Raw genomic sequence first — 19,512 nt, 5'->3', positions numbered from 1 at the left:
GCACTAAATATTCTGTGTATGGAAATGCACAATATACCTGCAAGTAATAAGCCTTTAAGGTGGAGCTCCCAGATGACAATATGTCACAATCTCAGCCATACAGTTCCTGAAGCCAGGCGAGAGCCTGAAAACTGAGGAAAATTGTCTATGCGAGTGCTGTACATCTGTGCTGAGTTTCTCTCGCACTTCTGGGTTTAAACAAAGAAAAATTCTTTTCCTTGTTTTGGTGTTTGAGGTCCTCTGCTGCACTGCAGAGATCTTTCTAACTAGTCACTGTGTTAGAATTTTGATAGTACTCCAGATAGCTAGTGCTGCTTATCTCACAGGTCGCTATATGGCACTCCTAACTAATTCACGAGTTTAATAATACCCATAATAAGACTTTTAGAGTATAATTATTTAACACCAAGCACTGAGAGGTTAGGAGGTCAAGTGGGAGGTTAAAACTGCTGCTGAAGGAAACACCGCTAATAGGACTAGGTGAAACCTTCAGAGCTTCCTTTTTGTCAGAGAGCAATGACAGACTGTGGGATGTCCTAGGCTCTTACTTCAGCTTTAATTTGCACATTAATTTCAGCGTATTCAGTCCATTGTAACTTAAGTCTCTAACTGGGTTCTTTATAGCTTTGTATCAGCTACTCTTCTAGCCTAGACTACACGGAATGACAGGTAGCCCACCTTCCCATAAAATCTGGGGTGATTTTAAAAATCTCAGTATGATGCACCTTTTACTGTTTTACATTCTGTGATTCCTATAGGATCTTTAGGTTCCAGCTTCACCTCAGTCTCAACAAGATGTTCCACTTGTGTTCTGACTGCAGCCTTTGTAGAGTAATATCAGTATATGTTTTCATTTAGGTCAGTGTATGGTGCTGCTTGGTATATATCATCTATAAACTTTATCACATGCAAAGGAAGAGGGGGAGAGACTCTTGGATCCTGACAGTTCATTTGATTTCAGTAGAATTATGTCAGACTTATTTTAGGTTTGCTGTGAATGAATTAAGCCCCATTCTTCTTGCTGTGGGATTTACTCCTCTGCATGTTGTAGAAGCAGACTAAAAAACTACTACTGAGACTTTCTAAGACGCTAAGAGGAGTTGGTTTTGCATTTCGATTTGTTCTTCTCTCAAAGGTGCTTGCAGGAAGGTCACTTTATAAACTTAAGTTTGACTGATGAACTCTTGTGGGTGTTTCATTTTGTTTTGTGGGGAAAAATAAGTATGTCCCTGATGGTAGCCTAAACAAACAAACAAACAAAAGATAACCAGACTTTTGCTAACCAGCTGAGGTTGAAATGTTTTGCCTATCTTTTTGTTTTTCTTTTCTGTACATAATGCCTCACTTCCATGTAGACGTTTTAATGTCTGTATTTTATTGTCTTCGGCACCAAAATAAATAATTTTTAGACAATTTTTTCTTGTATTTGCATATGTTGGTATCAGTGTGGTACCTCTGGAAACCTTAAATCAAATGCATGCATGATCCTAAGAAGAATGGGTGAGATCTGCCTCATCAGAAATTAGAAACAGATTTGAGATTGCTTTCAGTGAAGCCAGGAGAGCCAGTAGGCATAGGGGTTAAGTAATGTCTGTGGGGAGCTGGGAATTCTTCTCAAAGTTGTACATGTAACTACCTTACTTTGTTCCCTTCACAAAATGACGGAGGTTCACAGCACTTGTTGAACACAAGAGGAATTGAAGAACCTCTGTATCCATAGTCATTGCTCACTACCATACAGGATTAAAGATGATAGGACTGGATTTAAAAAATAAATTTAAAAAAATTTTAAAAATCAAACAACAAAAAACCCCCACCAAACCCTCAAGATCAAGATGTTAGTAGAGTATCTTCATTTAGAAGGTGTGGCACTTACTTACTTGTAATTTGCCTGACTTATCAGTTGCAGACACAAAATTTCATCAAATTCAGTTTAGAAACGGGTAATAATAGTAGAAGTAACACAATTTATTTTAACAAATGTTCAGAAGGTTATACCAGTAGGAAAAACACGTACATTTTTTCTGACAAGTGGTAAGCTACCTGACTCACCCCTGGCACTATATATTTTTTATTGTTATGCTTATTATTGTAGTTCTATGCATCCCAATAATGACCCAGAAGTATATTCTATGGAGTGCTGTACAGCCTCATAATAAAAAGTACGCCCTTGACTTGAAGAGCTGAAGGCTACACATAGAATATTAGGAACAGGAGACTGTAGGACATTGTGGGAGAGAGGGGAAAGGAATGCTATCAGGTACTGACATACCATTCTTGGTTAATGTTTTTGGTACATCAGCAAAATTATCGTTTGGTTTTTGGGTTGGGGTTTTTTTGAGACATCTGGGCAAAAGGGAAATTCTGTGGAATGTGCAGAGGAAGCTAAGTTCCTTGGAAGATGCCAGCATTACTTTTCCTAGCTTCCAGGAATACTTGCTTGAAAAGTGTGACCAATGAAGGCCAGCATCCTGATCTAATTAGGAGTTAGAAGATAACCTATTGATACTTGCTAGGCTGATAAGTAAAAGGAGGGGTTGAGAAGGGCTTTGAAAATGATGACAAGCAGTTTGTGCAGCATGGGAAACACAAGTGGAAGGATACTGCCTTCCTGAAAGGCAACCTGAAAACCAAGTTTTCAGAAGCATTCAGGATGGATTTGAAGAGGGCATGAGTGTTGACATCAGTGAGGGAAGCCAGCAGGGGTCAACTCTGAGTAGAAAAGCTGTATTTTAGAGGTGTGTTGCAGGAAAAAAAGGCTGTATAACAAGATTTGATGACTTTGGAAGAGGTTCAAGATGAAGATGTGTGTTACATAAATGCATGATTACCTGGATGTGACTATGCCCATGTTAATGTGAAACACTTGGGTGTAGCTGTGAAAAGGTAAAAATCTGCTTTTAAACCTGTTGATGCTGAGCTACCAAATGCTTATACACAGATGGTAATGAACTAGCTCAGATTTTAATTTGGCCAGAGTTGACTGGCCAAATGGTGTAAAGTATGGACCAGTGCATCAGCATGTGGGGACGATGGCTGAGTTTGTTTGCAGATGAGTATGTGTTGAAGAAGAAGAAACTGGGTAAGAAAGGCAAGAGATTCTGTAGGAATCCACAAAGAAAACTGTGAAGGGTAAAGAGGGATTGGTGGGAGAGGGAAAATTCAGATTCAGGACAAAGTCACAGGAGCTGTAAGACAGTGTGCTTTTTTTAAAAAAAAAGGACACCGTTGTCTATGCTAGAATGGTTCTGATTTTTTTTTTCTACTGCCTTTTATTTTTTTCCTGTGGAAGAGTGAAACCAAGAGAAGCTTTAGGAAGTGAATCAAGTAAAATTTTAATTTATCCAGGCCTTGTTAATTCTGTAGTTACCAGCATTAGGAAAACTATGGAAGTAATTACTGAAAGCATATATAAAACCAACGATTGACAGTTCTATTAAGTTTAAAAAGTGGAGCTTAAGTAAGAGGATTTTTATTTGCTTTTTTTAAATAAAACCAAAGCAGAATAGCAAAGTAGGCAACAGCAGAATTAGGTATTCCACTGCAATATAGGTTCATTAATTTAAATTAAAAAGTCTGGCATTGAATTCCTGTCTGTTTTCTATTAAAATAATGTTAACATTTTTGTGTCTTTAAGCCTGTATTTATAGCATCACACTATATTATTTAAAGTTTCTGAGCACCTTGGGTTTATTGCTATCAAATATTGATTGTTGCTTAGAGTTCAGAAGTTAATTAGTGCACAGGCATGAAGAAGAGCAAGTAGGTCAGATAATCAGTATGCTGGTGGGTTAATTCAGTAGATAAAAATCTAAATACTGAAGTGAAATAGCGAGTTGTTTTCTTCTTACGTGATTTACAGTTTAAGTCTAAACTACGGTGTTGCTACACTTGGTACGCTAGCTGTTTGTCAGGTCATCAGTAAGGCAGGTTTCATAGTGAATAGATCCTCAACATGGATAATATATGGTTATAATTGGTTTAAAGTTGTATCATCAGGCTGCACCAGCTGAAAACCTACCTCAAAAAAGTAACATGAATCTTCTAAAGGTTGACCTATGGCTTAGGGATAACTTTCTGTACTTCTCAGCCTGTGTTCTTATGCTTGTACTTCTTCAGCAGGACGTCTTTTAGGGGAGCACAAGACGCAGCGATGCTGCTGATTGTGGCTACAGGACAGCACAGCCTCTCTCTCCTGTCGCTTCCTACATGAACAGTAAATGGGAAAACGCTTGATTTTTATCTTAGTGATGTATTTGTTTGTGTTATTCATAATGAATTTGGATTCTGGCAAGAGTTTCTTATCAGGGTTGGAAAGTTCTTTTGTTCAGATGTGTTTATGTAACAAGAAATGCTGGAATAAAAGTCAAGAACAACATAAATAGCCAAATAACAGCAATGTTAGCTAAATCTGGATTTACTGGAATCCACCAGACTGCTCTTTAGCTGGAGTTGTAGTCAAGTATGAATCTGCTGTGAGGCTTTGGACCTAATATGTTAATATATTACTCCTGACAATAAATGACTTCATAGACTCATTTGAAGAAAAATACAGTTCAAAGATGGAATAAAGTAGCGGTGAATCAGGCTTCTTATCCCTCGTAGTTATTATGCCAAAAGCAGGGTAGCAAATAAATACTGCTGGTGCTGAGCATTAAGTTTGCTCATTATAAATGCAGAGTCATGTACCAGTCTTCAGCGTGATTTCATCTGGGAACATTGCCATAAGGATTACAAATGGCTTTCAGCCTGAAAATTGGTGTGTATTGCTTTAAACTTCCAGTGGGGAGTTGGCAATTTATCCTTCAGATAATCATCTTGTGTTAAGTTGAACATCTTACTGTAACTTTTTGCTACATGATAAACCAGCTCCTATGAATAATTTACTGCAACTGGCAACCCACTTCAGCTCTGAAGTCTTTATCAACTCTGGTGGCTCTTCAAAGTTTAATAATAAACTTGGAGCCAAAAATGTCATTGCACTTCAAGTCAGCAGAATTTCAGTGTTAATTGCAACAGGAATCACATTTTGATCTTTTAGGGCAAACTTCTCATGAATAGAAACTACATCACATCATTGTGAGGACAAAGCCGTGTATTTGTGTCCAAGTCAGCAGAGCTCATGTACCTTCCCTTGTTCTCTACAGCATCATGTTTGTGCAGATTTTATTTCATGTAGGTGTTTGAAAGATTTTCACTGGGCAAAAAAGTTGGCTGAATTACCTGGGCCTTCATTGCTCTCATGGCAGATTTGGGGTGTCTTGTGTACTGTACCACTGCAACACAGCACGCAAGATGTGAGTATCCCACAAAAATTATCGTTCCAGCCCTACAGGAAACCTGCCATGGCAATCCTTTAGTAATTTTCTAGAAAGAACAGCAACACCTTTCAGTCTTCTAGGCCCTGACTGACTAGCTGATCTGTACCAGTGAAGTCTGTCCCAAGGTTTTGGTCTGCTCCATCTCGCTACGCTGAGCCTCGCTGCTGTTAAGAAGGAACTGAAGTACTAACTGGGGATTTTGCAAATTGTGCTTAGCATGATTCCCCCCGTGTAAACAAAGGTAGCCAAATGTTGTCAGATGAGCTCTAACACCACGAAAGAAGTATCTGCTATACCTATATGCTAGATTCAGTATGCATTATCTCTGCTCTAAGCTTCGATAAAGCACAAACTCATTTTTTTCTGATTTTGAGCATTCTGCTGACACAGATCTCCTTTTGCTGTGCCCACTTTATGCCTCTGGCACTTGCATCTGCTGTGCACATGTTTTTCCCAGTGAGGATTAGCTTAGCAGAGGATGAACTCTTTGGCAGTTAGATGGCTGGCTGTACAAGTGATATTTCAAAATTACAGCTAAAAGCAGAATTTGTCTAGGAGATAGGTGGAACAGAAGGGCAAAAGGACCCTTTGTTCTGAACGTAACAATTGAGATTTAGAGGAGACTGTGACTCCAAGTGTGAACTCTCCTTTTTCTCTTCCATGCTGATTTGCTACGTGAGATTGCATCAAGAGGAAGGGGGAGTCCCTGCATTCCCCAAAAAAGAGCAAGGGTGTGGCTTGGTCCAATGGCAAATAAAGGGTGAAGCTGCTGCTCCTTTATTCTGGAGCTTGTCTGAGTATCAGTACTGTATACAGCTTTTGTTTTCATTGCAATACTGTATTGCAAGTTTTCCTGATATTCAAGCAAATTTTCTGAAAAAGTTAGGCTTAGGATATTAAATAGAAAAAGTAATATACGGCAAATTAGTTCACCTGAAATGCAGGTGGGGAGAATATTTAGGACACCAAATTTTATCTAACAGTTCCTAGTCATCACGAAGATTTCCTAAGAATCCTAGGCTATGCACCTCTCAACTACCATTCATTTCTGTTTTCATCCTTTAGCTGTCTCCTTAGGACAAATAAATTTTGTTCTTAAAAAAACTGCTTAGAAAAAACAACAAGTATATAAGTATGCCTTGACTAAATGATCAGGGGCTGGAGCACCTCCCCTGTGAGTACAGGCTGAGTTGAGGTTGTTCAGCCTGGAGAAGAGAAGGCTCCAGGGAGACCTTACTGCAGCCTTCCAGTACCTAAAGGGGGCCTACAGGAAAGACAGGGAGGGACTCTCTAACTGGGACTGTAGTGATAGGACGAGGGGTGACAGTTTTAAACTAAAAGAGGGTAGATTTAGATTAGATATTAGGAAAAATTCTTTACTTTGAGGGTGATGAGGCACTGGAACAGGTTGCCCAGAGAGGTTGTGGATGCCCCATCCCTGGCAGTGTTCAAGGCCAGGCTGGATGGGGCTTTGAGCAACCTGGTCTAGTGGAAGGTGTCCCTGCCCATGGCAGGGGGGTTGGAACTAGATGGTCTTTAAGGTCCCTTCCAACCCAAACCATTCTGTGAATCTGTGATTCTAAATCTCACTCTCACCTTATTTAAGGTGAAATTAAGATTTTGGGAACCATTTTATAAGTTTTATTAATGTGATACCAATGTCGGTTTGCTTGTCTTATATTATGTCTTAATGTGAATAATCAGATTATTAGGTGGAGCAAACAAGAAATGAAGCAGTGGCCTTAAATAGGACACTTCTAGGAAAATAAATTAAAGAAAGCTACAGAATTATTGGGCCTTTAGTTGGAAGATACCATTTTACAGGCACAAGGATATTTGCAGGCCAAGTTTCTCAGCAGATGTAAAAAACCCCACCTTTTACAGTCCAGAGGAGAATTAGTTACGAAGGTGATTAGTTATGGGGCTGTTCTCCAAGAACACAAGGGAGACTGAAACAGAAGCCTTGTGGCAGAGACCTGTGTCAAACTTTGAAGGCAACTGATATGGGGTTTTTTTTCAGACCCAGGTATGAAGCCTTTGTTACTTTAATCATTTGCTTGCTGTAAACCTTCAGATTAATAACACCAGGTTTTGTTTTGAACAACTTCTTCTGCATCACTTTAATGTGCTGCAAGCCCCAGGCTTCCAGAGGAAATTTCTTGAGGACACTGAATTCAGCTGGACCTGTAGCGAGGGCAGGGAAAGCAGGCAGCAAGCAGCAGCCTCCAGAGCCAGCCTGTCAGTGTGTGAACAGCACTCATCCACCCTTGAAAAGCACCTGCTGGGAGTGTGGTTGAAGGAGATGTGGAAGTGCCTAAGGCTCAGGCCCCATGTTGACTCTGACGCTTTGCAGATCACAAATCCTGCCTACGTTTTTACAGAGTTTCTAACTGACAGTAATGCTGAATCCTTGTAATTTCGCTTCTTGAGAAGATAAGTGCCTTTTGTAGAACCTAACTGATTTCCTGAACAAAGGTGCTCCCTTCCAGTTGCCCAGGAGACACAGTTGTACATCAATACTGTTACAGTGAAAGAAATAGATGGTAAAGTGCTGTGGGCTACAGCAGACTCATGAAATGTAGGGAGGCTTATTTTGTTACAGAATAAGGGAGTGTTGGTTTTGGGTTTTTTTTAACCATGTGCTTTGGTACCAACATCCAAGCAAGATTTTTTTCTGTGGGAGTTCAGGAGCTCCTCAGGGAGTATGCATGTGATGGTGATGCGAAAATGTGTGGCTGTGTTTTGCTGAGGTTGCGTCTTCAGTGAAAGTGCAAAGGAACTTTGAATGAATCTGTATATCAGCATACAGCAAGTGTTTTGACTTCAGTGGAACTAAGCAAATGTTTGGTTATTGAGTCTCCAGTCCCTTGAACAAGGACTGCTGTGACATTTGCTGTTGTAGCAGAAATGAAAGGTCCGAGTTCTTGGTAAAATTTTCAAAGTTACCATAATGACTCAATAGTCCGTATTCAATATTTAGTTGTTTGGACTTCCAAGAAAGTACTGGAGTGATTGTTCAAAAGTTACTTTCCTAAATTACTGCAGAATTTCTATTTTGTTCTGTTAGTTGATGGTGATGTTGCAGTATTGTAGGAACAGATGTGCTGGTAAAATGTGTTTTGCCTGTATCTTCTGAAGTGTTTTAAACAAAAGTGCCTCAGTTGTCCATTTTGTGCTGAAGTGGACTGCAAAACAGCTAGCGTACTTGTTGATGCTTGTTAAAAGCATCCTCTTGAAGAAGTAATGCTGTGGGCATTTATCTATTTAACAACTGATTTAAATCACAAGTACAAACTTTTTTATAGGGCTACACATAAGATGATGAAACGTAAGCATGGTTTTAATCTGTAAGATTGTATTTTACCTGCAAGTCAATTTAAAATATGATCAATAAAAAAGCATATACGTGCATACCTAATAAGTACGTGAGATGGTAACTCAGTTCAAGCAACTCAGCTGGTTAATCTCCTACTGCCCACTCTAGAAAGGTAATTTGTGTACCATCTTAAAAAAACAACCAACCAAACAAAACTAAAACACACACAAAAAAAGAAACAAAAAAAGAAACCCCTAAAGTACTCTGGAAAATTAAAATAATCAAATAGAAACAGGGAGATATAGTGTGAAAGCAATTAAAATACTTTTCTTAATATATGAAATTATTTAAAGGGAGGCTTTACCATGGTTTCAAGTTTAATAGCTTTAGGTTTCAGCCTAGAAGAGCATTCGAGTTTGATCAGTAGTCTCAACAGTTAATTCTGTTTTACCAAATGAATGTCCTCCCTTCATCCTGACATAGTTATTATTATGCTGTCTCAGTGCAGGGACTGTTTTATACTTGGGTTGGGGGAAAGGAGCCAGTTCTAAGAAAACTTTTCTGGCCAAGTGCAACACAAACCGATACCTCACTGTTTGCTAGCGTGCTGCTCAAGTAGAATTTGTAGATGGTATGTGCTTTTCATGTGATTCCTCCATTAGGAAAACATAGCAGTTAAATTACTAGGTTGTGCAATGTTTTCAATTCTGAAAAAAGATAGGATATTATTGGGTAAGATATTAAAATATTTATAATAATGAATATATAGAATAATTAAATAATATCCATATTACTGGATAAGCAAAGCAACATCCTGAAAGAGCCTAATTAGAAGGACTAACTGCCACCGTACCACAGTCTGTTTCAGTTTGAGCTTATTTTTACATGCCACTTAAGAGCTGAAAGGTGCTTTTCCCAGTACTAGGTGAGAATACAAGATTTCACACCTCTTTTTCTAAACTGGTCCATAATAAAAAATGAAGTGAGATTAGTAGGTAGGGTGAGCTCTCTAAAGATAAAGATCAACCTGCTAATTGTCCCTATTAAGCATAAGTGCATTTGATTGTTCTATTTCTATACAGTTTTGCCAACAAACAGAATTGGGTAATTCCCCCAGCCAGAGCCATCGTTCTGCTTCTGCCCAGAAGGCTGCCTAGACTGAACCATTGCTGATTTGACACTAAAAAAACACCTGGTGAAGCTGCACTGTGAATTGGGCTTGCTTTATCCAGGAAGATGAAATTATTACCTTCAGGTCACTCTGTGAAAGGCTGAGGAGACTGAGCTAATAAAAACAGCTCAGCCCTGAGGGTTTGCAGGTACACCACTTTTTTTGCACAAGCAACCCTGAGCTATGTTGTGGACTTCTCAGAGTTACAGCCAAGCCTGCTCATTTGTTTTCAGTGACTGATGTGTATCTTTAAGAAAAGAAAAGAAAAAAATGCAAACCCCCTTGATTTTCTTCTACCATGTCATCTCTGGTGACAATGTGCTGAGAAAATTGAATTAACAAATAACTTCCTGTTAGTAAAAAAAAATGCAAATAACTGACAATTTCCCTCCCATTTTTCTAGTAATTTTAGGTAAGAGGCAAATGAGCTGCAACAAAATGTTTGTCTGTAGAGTCAGTGTATTAACAATCCCCTTAAAAGATCATCTTGATCTTACTGCCTTGCTATATCATTACCTCAATCTCTCTACAAAAAAAGCATCTGGATAAATCTTAAACATATCTAAAATAGTTGCCGTTGGTCTGTCTAGAAAGTGCATTCTCAATGTTTATTGCTCTTCTAAAGCACCAGTTTTGTTTGCAGGAATGTTAATTATCTAACTTATGGATGGAGTCTGTTGGGGTGTGGTCTTGTTAGCTCTTCTACAGTTCTTACTGTTAACTTCAATCAGTAACAACCAACCGCTTTGGAAATGTGCTCTGCTAGGTCCTTTTATTTACCCTTCTCTTCTTCTGTAAGGCATCACTGAGCTATTCAAATTTTCTCTGTTTGGACTCTTAAAACCTAGACTCACCTTGGTTCAGCCAGCTCAGATTTCTGTTATCATTTCTGTGGGGTGAAAAGAATGAAACTGGATGAAGGGGGTCAAAACTTTGATTAGTGTAAACCATTAATGGTAACTTCATTAACTTTTATGCAACTATGTCAGTTTACATTTGCTGTGCATCTGCCCCAGAAGTGTTCCAGGAGGGTAAACAGAGGACATAGTCTTGCACAGAAACACCACCATATAATTTCCAGCTCTCCTTTTGTTACAGACACATAGAATGGATACAGTAAGATGACGGGGATATTAATTTGGTGCATCTGTCCAGCTCTTGTCTGTTGTGACTCTGATACCACTAGAGTTGTCAAAGCCTTAGACCTACCCTTACCGGATAAGGTTCCTAAAGCATGATGTTGCCATTTCATCTTTCTCATGGTCCTCTCAGGAAAAAGGTCTGATTTTAGCAAAATAAATTCTGTTTGTGATTAGCAAACAGACAATCCCAGCATAGTCCTGTGTTAACCTTTCTGGACTTATATGTAACCTATTATCTTCAAGAAGACACGTTATTGACTCTGTCTGGCAAGCTCACCTTCCTTCTTCCTTCTAGAGAAACCATCCACATATCTGTTTGTAGTCAGAGTGGAAAGAATTTGTGTACTATAATAGTGTCATGCCTTCAGTCATAAGTATAATCACTGAGGCCGATGAGAGCACTCCTTTGCTACAAATCCAGAGCAGTCAGCATCTGGTCCCTTTTTCCAGTCTCTTGTGTCTGTGTGTATTGACATATACAAAATAAAATGAGAACAAATAGCCTGAAACATGGCCATTCTGGTCTCTTTCCTGCCGTGTATCTGTCTGTCACCAACTGCTAATAACTTTTTATTGTATATACTGGATTCTGGTTAGCTGTCTCAAATTTGTTTTTTAGCATTTGTAGAAAACCTTCCATTTATCTTTCTATGTGTCGTATAAAAGATTGAGATCCTTCCTGCTGAACTGTTGTGCTGCCGTTCTCTTTTCTTACCTCTCCAGTTAGGTATTATCCTCAGATGAAATAGTCTAATCAGTTGATGGCAATACTCAGACTAACCCCACTTCCTGCTAGAGGGTGTACATCTTGCTCTTTGAAGACCCATGGTGCATGACCATAGGAAACAGAAGTAAAAAGGCACACAATAAGACAACAAGCAGTTTTGTTTGCATATTTCTTATTAAATAGTTAACCAGCATTTACTTGTTGGTAACAATTAATTGTTAATTTAGAACAACTTTTAAATGTTTTGTTGCCTCCTGCATGAAAGGAAATAATTTAAAAGCCACTATGGGGTCAGCCTACTGCTATTCAGCATATTTATCTTTGCCATTAGCTTTTTGGTAAAAGTGCTGCTTCTGTCTAGAGGCCACAAATCTTGTTTGTGCTTCCTGTTGCAGAATGTTTATTACACAAGCAATCAGCAGCTCCATGTGGGTGTTCTGAGTCCCACTATCGACGATGATGACAACAGATGCCTGGTGGACGTGAACAGCAGGCCCAGGCTCATTGAATGCAATTATGCCAAAGCCAAGAGAATGAAGCTTTACTGGCAGTTTACTCAGGTAATTCTTACTCAGCAGACATTTCAGAAAGTTCAAAAGCTCTGTTTCTGCATCTGAAGTGTGAGTAATCTCTTTACTAACAGAACTGAACCAGATTTATCCTTGCTTTCTTTGCACGGAAGCAGGAAGCTATGTTTACATTTGATCCCAATGTCAGCTACCTTAGGCGGTTATAAAACTTGTGTTCTATTTTCTGAGTTCACAAGAAATTATTTGTTTCTAAGGCAGAGTGACTGCTACAGAATTATCTCAATTAAAAAAAAAAGTTATTTTGGTAGAGTCAAATGCAAAGTAACCTATTTAGGAGCAAGAAACAGAAAGCGTTTTTGTTGTTTGGTTTTTTGGAAGTGGCAACTCAGAAAAGGGGATAGTGGGTCATTGATGATAACAGCCTCATCATGAGCTACTTGTGCAGTTCCTTACTTAAAAAGGCTAATGCTTTTATGTGTGAGAGAGAGAGATAAAAAGAAGTGCAAGTGAAGGCTGAGAAATGGTTTCACAGTGATGACAATGCTGATAGGACACTGAGTCCAGGCCTGGTGTCCGCATGTCATAACTGATTTAGAAATACAAGGGAGAACTACAAAGAAGCCACAAAAGTTATGGGGCTAGGAAACACACTTTGTGATATAATGCTTATGGAGATCACTCTGTTCAGTTTAGCTAAGAGGAAGTGGCAAGGTGACTCAAAGCATACCAGTGTTTCCACAGAGGGACATAGGTTATCCTGAAGACAAAACAGGTTCCAATGGTTGGAAGCTAAAGATAGTCAAATTTGGTCTTTCAAAGGAAGGTAAGATTTTCCTAAGGTAAGAATTAAGACATCGGAAGTTTACCATGTCGGGTACTGACATGTCGGTTGCTTAGGATAACTAAAATTTAGATTACAATGCTTTCTAAACCAAGTACCTGACTTAGCTTCTGTGAAAAATTTAATAGCTAGTGTGAGTTTGGTCACAGTTGCTCCTCTGCAGTTGTGAAGCTACAAATCTAGTTGTGTACTCCAGCCCATGGGCTGAGGCTCACCATTAAGGTAATTCTATCCCTGCATTTAATTTTTCTGTATCATCCATGTGGGTTTGCGAATATCTTTTCTGCCAGCTCATTAGTTTGTTGTTTTTTTTCTTTGACTTCAACAGCCATGTTCAGCCTATTTTAGGACATTGGTAATACAGTTTCGCATCCACCTTAATGCAGAGAGCATTTGGACAGTAATCAATAAAACATACTATTAACATAATTTGTATTTATACTTTGAAGTAATCCAAATCTTTGTCTTTAAGGGGTAGCTCTCAAGCAGCAGACCTTAAATCCCTAACCTGGAAAGACATCCCAGCTTTCACTTTCAGTCTCCTCAAGGGCAGAGTTTTAATTATGTCTTCTCTGAAGTTGTAAAAATAGTCTCATCATGAGCGCAGGGGCTCACTGTGGCCATCTCTGCACTTGATTTTTGGTACCATTTAAAAAAAGTATAATTAACATTTATTTAAATAGTATTTCAGTAACATGTTAGTACTGTCCACCTATTCAGTGATTGCTCTGTATAACCCAACCCTTTGGTGACAATTAACGGTTTCTACTCCAGAATATTGCTGCTGTTTTGTAATACTAATTATGTTAGATCTGATTTGGGGAGCAGCAGTAGAATGCATTGATAATTTAGCTATTAAAAGCTTCAGAAATAGTATTTAACTACTTTAGGTTTGTTTTCTGTCTGTATTTCCATTCCATGTTCCAAATACATTTTCCCAGTGAAGGTGCAGTGCTGTTAAACTAGGCTCTATGGACTGTACTTAAGTCTTCTACAAAGAAACTTCTGCCCAGGAGAAGTGAAAGCTAATTAGTTGTTTCCTTATGATAAATTAAGAGACAAATGAAATAATTAAAAGCTTGCTGTTCAAAAAGGATTTTGTTAATACCCAATGCAATTAAAATGCCATTATTTCTCAACATACAGCATGGTACACAGCCCCTCTGTAAGCTAGAAGAAAGTTAATGAGAGTAATCAAGGATTGCCAAGATCAGCTGATGAACTCCATTTGAAATGCTCCCATTTAGTCTGGTGAAAGGATGTGTTTCTGTGAATACACTGGAAGCTGTTTATCTGAAAAGAGTCTTTTTTGTTATGTTTTTAAAGCTCTGGTATTTATTTTCCATATTATGCAGTGAGCAGAACTACTGAAAATAAGCAGGATTGTAAGTATTGATGCTTATGTAGTCTTGAAGTTTGTGAAATATTAATTAAAAAGTAGATGCTGGCCATAGCTTTTTATAGCACCTTCCTTTGGCTGCAAGTATGCTTTCACTTCTCTGGATTCTCTAGCCATTCAACAAGAATGTCTGATGATATAGATAAATAAAAATATAGCAGTGCAAGTAGAGAAATTGTCTCGGAAAGGAAATGGGAACAAGACTTACCAACCAAAGCAGGGTAAACCAATTGAACTAGATTCCCCTGACCAGCACAAAAATCAGTATTTGCCCTGCATTCCAGACATGTATCTTAAAATTTGAATGAGGAAGCTTTCTCACTTTTCTGCAAAACACACTATATATTCTGAGAGGCACCATAATAGTGTGTAGTGGGACATGGACTTCAGACGGGTTGATAGAAGACTGTACAGCTTTTTGGAAAAAGGATTCTTCAGTTAACATTTTCCTCCTCCCTTGCGTTGTTGAAATCTAATGATGAGAGAAATCCTTATGACAGAAGTAGAAAATAGGGGTCATCCTCAGCTAGTGGTCTTGCTTCTATAGTTCTATTACAGAATTATTTCATTCTTAATTTGCATCTTTGATTAGAAGTGTGTGTGTGTGTATACACATATATACACTTGTGTGTGTGTATATTTAAATTTAAAAAAAAAGAAAGCAAGTTATCTTTTACTTTGGTTTTAAAATTTTAAGTTATGTTGCTACCTTCAATTGTAGGCAGCTGGAGTCAGACACTCAGATGTTCACTGCCATGTTGTGGACAAAATAGTCGTTTAATGGGCATTCATATGGAGGGAACTGCCACCAGTACCTCAAACTGTTTTCATTATACATCATACTGGCTGACTGGACAGAGGCCTTGGGAGACTGTGGTATCCTTCTGTACTGGACAAACTTGCATTGAGCATTCAAAGCTCATATTATGTGTTGGTATAATCAGGATCCATCTGAGCAAATTTCCATGCTCCACAGTTTTGTACAGCTGCCAAATGCAACAACACCCAATAAAATGTAGGCTTCAATGACATTCTTCCTTCCAAGGCTTCTTCAAGTGTTTATAACTGTAATTATGTCAAATTATGTAAATTAGCCCTGAAAAGACTCCAGTCAACTGGGTAGTGTTCAAGAATTTTATTGTTCAGGTTGTTTGTCAAGTCTTCTCTTAAGGGAAATGCTTATTTTGGGAATACTTTTATGCTGAAAAGTCTTCTAGGTGTTTGCCAGTTCACCTAGTTCAGTCTGTCTCACCACTTTTTCATTTAATGGAGCAAAACCAGACCTTATAGCAAAATGGCAACTAATCCCCAGAAATTACACAAGGCAGAGAGGACAGAATTACATGGTAGTAAAATGATCAGAATTTTACTAAAATATTAATTTAAACATGGTATCGAGGAAGCTGCTCTGGCATCATGAATCATCAGGAAAGCAAAAACTAATCTCAGTTGCTACTGAGCACCCCTTATGTAGTACTAAACAATTAGTCCTGCTCACACCCTGTGAGCTCTTTACGGCGCGGAGCAGGTGCTCATGCAGTGTGCTGGCAGCAGCAGCCTGTCCCCCCCCGTAACCAAATGCTTGCAGGAAGCATCAGGTCAGCAGCACATCTGCATGACAGTCACTGTCCACATGCTCAGTCAAGCTGCTGTCCTTGGGACTGCTGTAGTGGTTGCATTACGTGGTCTGTTGTGTGACAGAGAAGGGGCACTGAGATGTAGGAGAGTGAGGCCAGTGCACCTGGTCAGATATCTCCTTGGGACATCTTTCAGTAGAAACTGCTTATGGCCAAAACCATGCTCTTTTGAACTGACTATCTTACATTATTAAGGTTTTTCTGTGTGCTAAGAAATAGTACATTCTAAATGCTGCAGTCAGGGTTGTTTTTTTTTTTGGGGGGGGGGGGGGTATGGGTTTGTTTGTTTAAGAAGTTTCTCAGTCTCCAGTCTGATTTCTCAGGTTTATTGCTGATAAAAAGGCAGTTGTGATGTAACACCTACCCTGTGAGTAAAATTCATCTCTACATACATCACCTGGGTGACCAGCAGGTCATCTAGAAAGTACACTTACAGCATGTTAAGACTCCTCCAGCAGCAAAACAAGGGCAAAAGGAGGAAGTTTTTCCGTAATTACTCTTTATCTTGAAGTGTCTTCATGTTTATATTTAATTGGATAGGGATGCGACTTTCTTATGCTTCTAACCAGACTAGCTATGCTGTCACTATTTGCTGTTGTGAGAAATGTGACAGGTGAGGGCTCCGTGTAACAAGAGATATAAGGATGGACACGACGCAGACCTAAAAAATGAAGAGATGAATGTTTTTAAGGCTGTTTCATGTTGAATCCTTTTCAGTACAGCAAGCTCTGTTAATTTAAGTAATTCAACCAACAGTGTGGTTGCCATAGAAAGGTAAGAAGAGTGGACACTCATCGCAGACCTCATGGGAGGGAGAGGCTGTGCAAAGCCTATGCTCAGCACTGTCGGGTACCCATATCCAGTAGCAGCTGCATCTGCCTGCGATGCTAACGTTGCTTTTACATTTTATGGAGGATTGTGATTCTAGTCAGTGCTGGAGGTTTCCACAGGAAAGCTTCCAGTTCAGAAGTGTTCAGAGGGGGTGGTTTATGCTATCCTGAGAAGCTGTAAATAAAATTTGTTGCTGACAATTGTAGTTACCATATGTATAATTTCCGAAATATCACAGTAGGAATTGCTATGGAAGGAAAAGGGAAGACAGACGAGAGCAAATGAATTACTCAGTTGGTACAGTATTCCACAGATAAACGTGATGATTCAGATCACATTTAAAAACGTATTAGATAATAGATATTCTGTGTGGCTATATAAAGAAAGAATAGACCTTAAAATTACTGAAAGCATTTACATCTTGCTCCTCCTACAGATTTTGGCCTTTGCCAGACAGTCATTCTGAATTATTCTTACGTGCCTTTATCTTACAAAATTAAAGGATGTGCAATACTACTGCTAGCTGGAACCATTACCCGAACCACATCCCAAACAAGTAAGGGAATACAGGGTGCAGATTGTGTGGTAGGGTTAAACTGGAGGCCTGTGAAGCAAGCAGAGAATCTCTGTACCAATATCATATGATCCTTTGCTGAGTGTACACAGTGCAGAAGTGGAGGCTAACACCATTAAACAGTAGACAGTTTCCTTCTAATGTCCACTCCCAGTTTTCAACCCATATATTAGCCAAGGACATCGGTGTACAAGAGGCATTAATTTCAGTAGAACGCTGTCTCTAAGGGAACAATGGTCCCCATTAACTTCTTCACATTCTTGCATTATGAGAGCCACAGGGTAGAAAACCAGCATCATTAATTTATCAAGAATTTGAATTTATACTGTACTTCTAACCCCAAAGGATGCAAATACACTCAATATGTATTTGCAGTATAGGACATGCTATACTGCAATACAGCTATATAATAATGCAGTGCTATCTGTGTAAGAAGTCAGAACAGAAAGTGATTGTGATCCTGCAGGAGAAATATAAAGAAAAACAGAACCTAATTATTCAATTAATTGAGCCAACAGGCTAGGTTAAGCCCTGTGTTTTTACTGAGGCTATCTGAATTTTAAATGACCAGTGTCACAGAGTTTTCAATTTTAAGCCTCAACCACAAAAGAGCACTTCCACAAGCCCCAGGGGCCTCAGTGCAGTGTTGGCATATGGGTCCAGTACATTAGCAGCACTTTTTTCTATACTTAGCTACTCTTTGCCCATCTTTGATCAAATATTTCCTTAGCTTGCCTGTACTTAATATTTGAACTAACTGGATAACTGCACAAGGTGTTATAGCTGGAAGACAAGGAACCTGAACCATTGTTCTGCTTAGACATGAAAGTGATAGTTAATGTTTTAATTTTCTTTTTGCTCTAGTAAATTTGTCCCTAATTCATGTGCAACTTAACCAATATTCTTGTTATATTAAACACTTTTTAAAACCAGGTGTATTAGAGTATTTGTTTTTCATACTCCTTGAACTATGTCTTACTATAAGCCTACAAACTCTAGTCCCATTCATGCAAATGGAATTGTTTAAAAGTACAAAAATCTGAAAGCATTCAGTCTTTCTCCATATTGAATGAATACCTGACTTCAACTTAAATATGAAAATGTATATGCAAAACACATGCAGAAAAAATATTAAATACAAATATTACTATATAATACTGTGTTTTAGTAATTGGTGTTAAATTTGCTTGCAGTTGCTGCTGTAGTTAACGGTAACCAAAATTTCCTTGTATAAGTTTAGTCTTCTATTTGGAGTACTTCTTTAGTAGCAAGTTTTAATTTTTGCAAATTAGGTGTAGAACTTGCCAGCTAGAAAGTTTGTGTGTGAATAGAGCAGTAAAATGAGCTTTTAGTGGGTGCATTTCAAGTCTTTTCCAGCATATCACATTATGCAGTATTTACTCTCTCGAGGACTACATTTAAGCTCCAAGGACACTTGTGCTGAATTAATTTAGAAGGAAGTTAACACATAGCCATGTTTTTCCTTCAAAACAGATACCCTATTTGCATATTTTAGCATATAATTTTAAACACCACATTTATTTACAAGGAAATTATTTGTCCTAGTTCCACCTGATTTTCCCTAATTTCTGATGTCCAGATAAGCTCCATCCAAAAATCGCAGATGACAGCTGCTGCTGACAAGGTATTGCATGGCATTATAATGAGAGACATGCAAAACAATGGTCAAATCCAGAATGTTTTCCACAACTTGACTGATAACCAACACTTACCAAATGAAGTGGCTGGGTTTCAGGAGATCTGAGCTCTGTTCTCAGTCCCTCTTTGGCATTACTGGACCAATCACTTCTTGGGTTCTGCATTCCTCAGCTGCAAGATGGATGGAAGTATGTTTACCTTTAGCATACATCTTTTATTATTTCTAAGTTCCCAGACAAAAAACAAAACTCTGTCCTGATCAAGTCCGTAAAAGTTGCATCTTTAATTTCAATGCAGACAAGAACAATATCTATGTAAGTAAGGTTTGGCTACCAAGTAACACCCTGCAATCCAAGATGCAAAT

General features: G+C 38.6%; 1 protein-coding gene and 1 long non-coding RNA gene across 11 annotated transcripts in view; one reads left to right on the top strand and one right to left on the bottom strand.

Annotated features, from left to right (window-relative positions):
• The window catches only part of LOC138689289 (uncharacterized), a 350,596-nt gene that overhangs the window by 20,328 nt on the left and 310,756 nt on the right, over positions 1-19,512 (bottom strand). The window contains exons 7-8 of one of the 2 annotated variants that reach the window (XR_011328161.1): positions 19,223-19,319; positions 10,663-10,697 (exon numbers count right to left, since the gene is read on the bottom strand). This is a non-coding gene — a long non-coding RNA (uncharacterized lncRNA). The remainder of the gene's footprint in view (positions 1-10,662; positions 10,698-19,222; positions 19,320-19,512) is intronic. The other variant, XR_011328158.1, reaches the window with a different exon arrangement.
• GALNT18 (polypeptide N-acetylgalactosaminyltransferase 18) overlaps positions 1-19,512 on the top strand; it is a 249,088-nt gene that overhangs the window by 218,228 nt on the left and 11,348 nt on the right. For 5 of the 9 annotated variants that reach the window (XM_069803883.1, XM_069803875.1, XM_069803876.1 and 2 more), the window contains one exon: positions 12,073-12,237. The exons of 1 other annotated variant lie outside the window; for it this stretch is intronic. In XM_069803883.1, coding sequence (XP_069659984.1) covers positions 12,073-12,237 — 165 coding nt within the window. Of the gene's footprint in view, positions 1-12,072; positions 12,238-12,895; positions 12,920-14,194; positions 14,966-15,168; positions 15,835-19,512 lie in introns of those variants that run through there. 3 more of the 9 variants (XM_069803879.1, XM_069803880.1, XM_069803881.1) reach the window with 3 other exon arrangements.

Source organism: Haliaeetus albicilla, chromosome 16 (genome assembly GCF_947461875.1).
Source record: "Haliaeetus albicilla chromosome 16, bHalAlb1.1, whole genome shotgun sequence".
Classification (NCBI taxonomy): domain Eukaryota; kingdom Metazoa; phylum Chordata; class Aves; order Accipitriformes; family Accipitridae; genus Haliaeetus; species Haliaeetus albicilla.
Note: the sequence above shows the minus strand (reverse complement) of the source record. Positions and strands in the feature narration are given on the sequence as shown.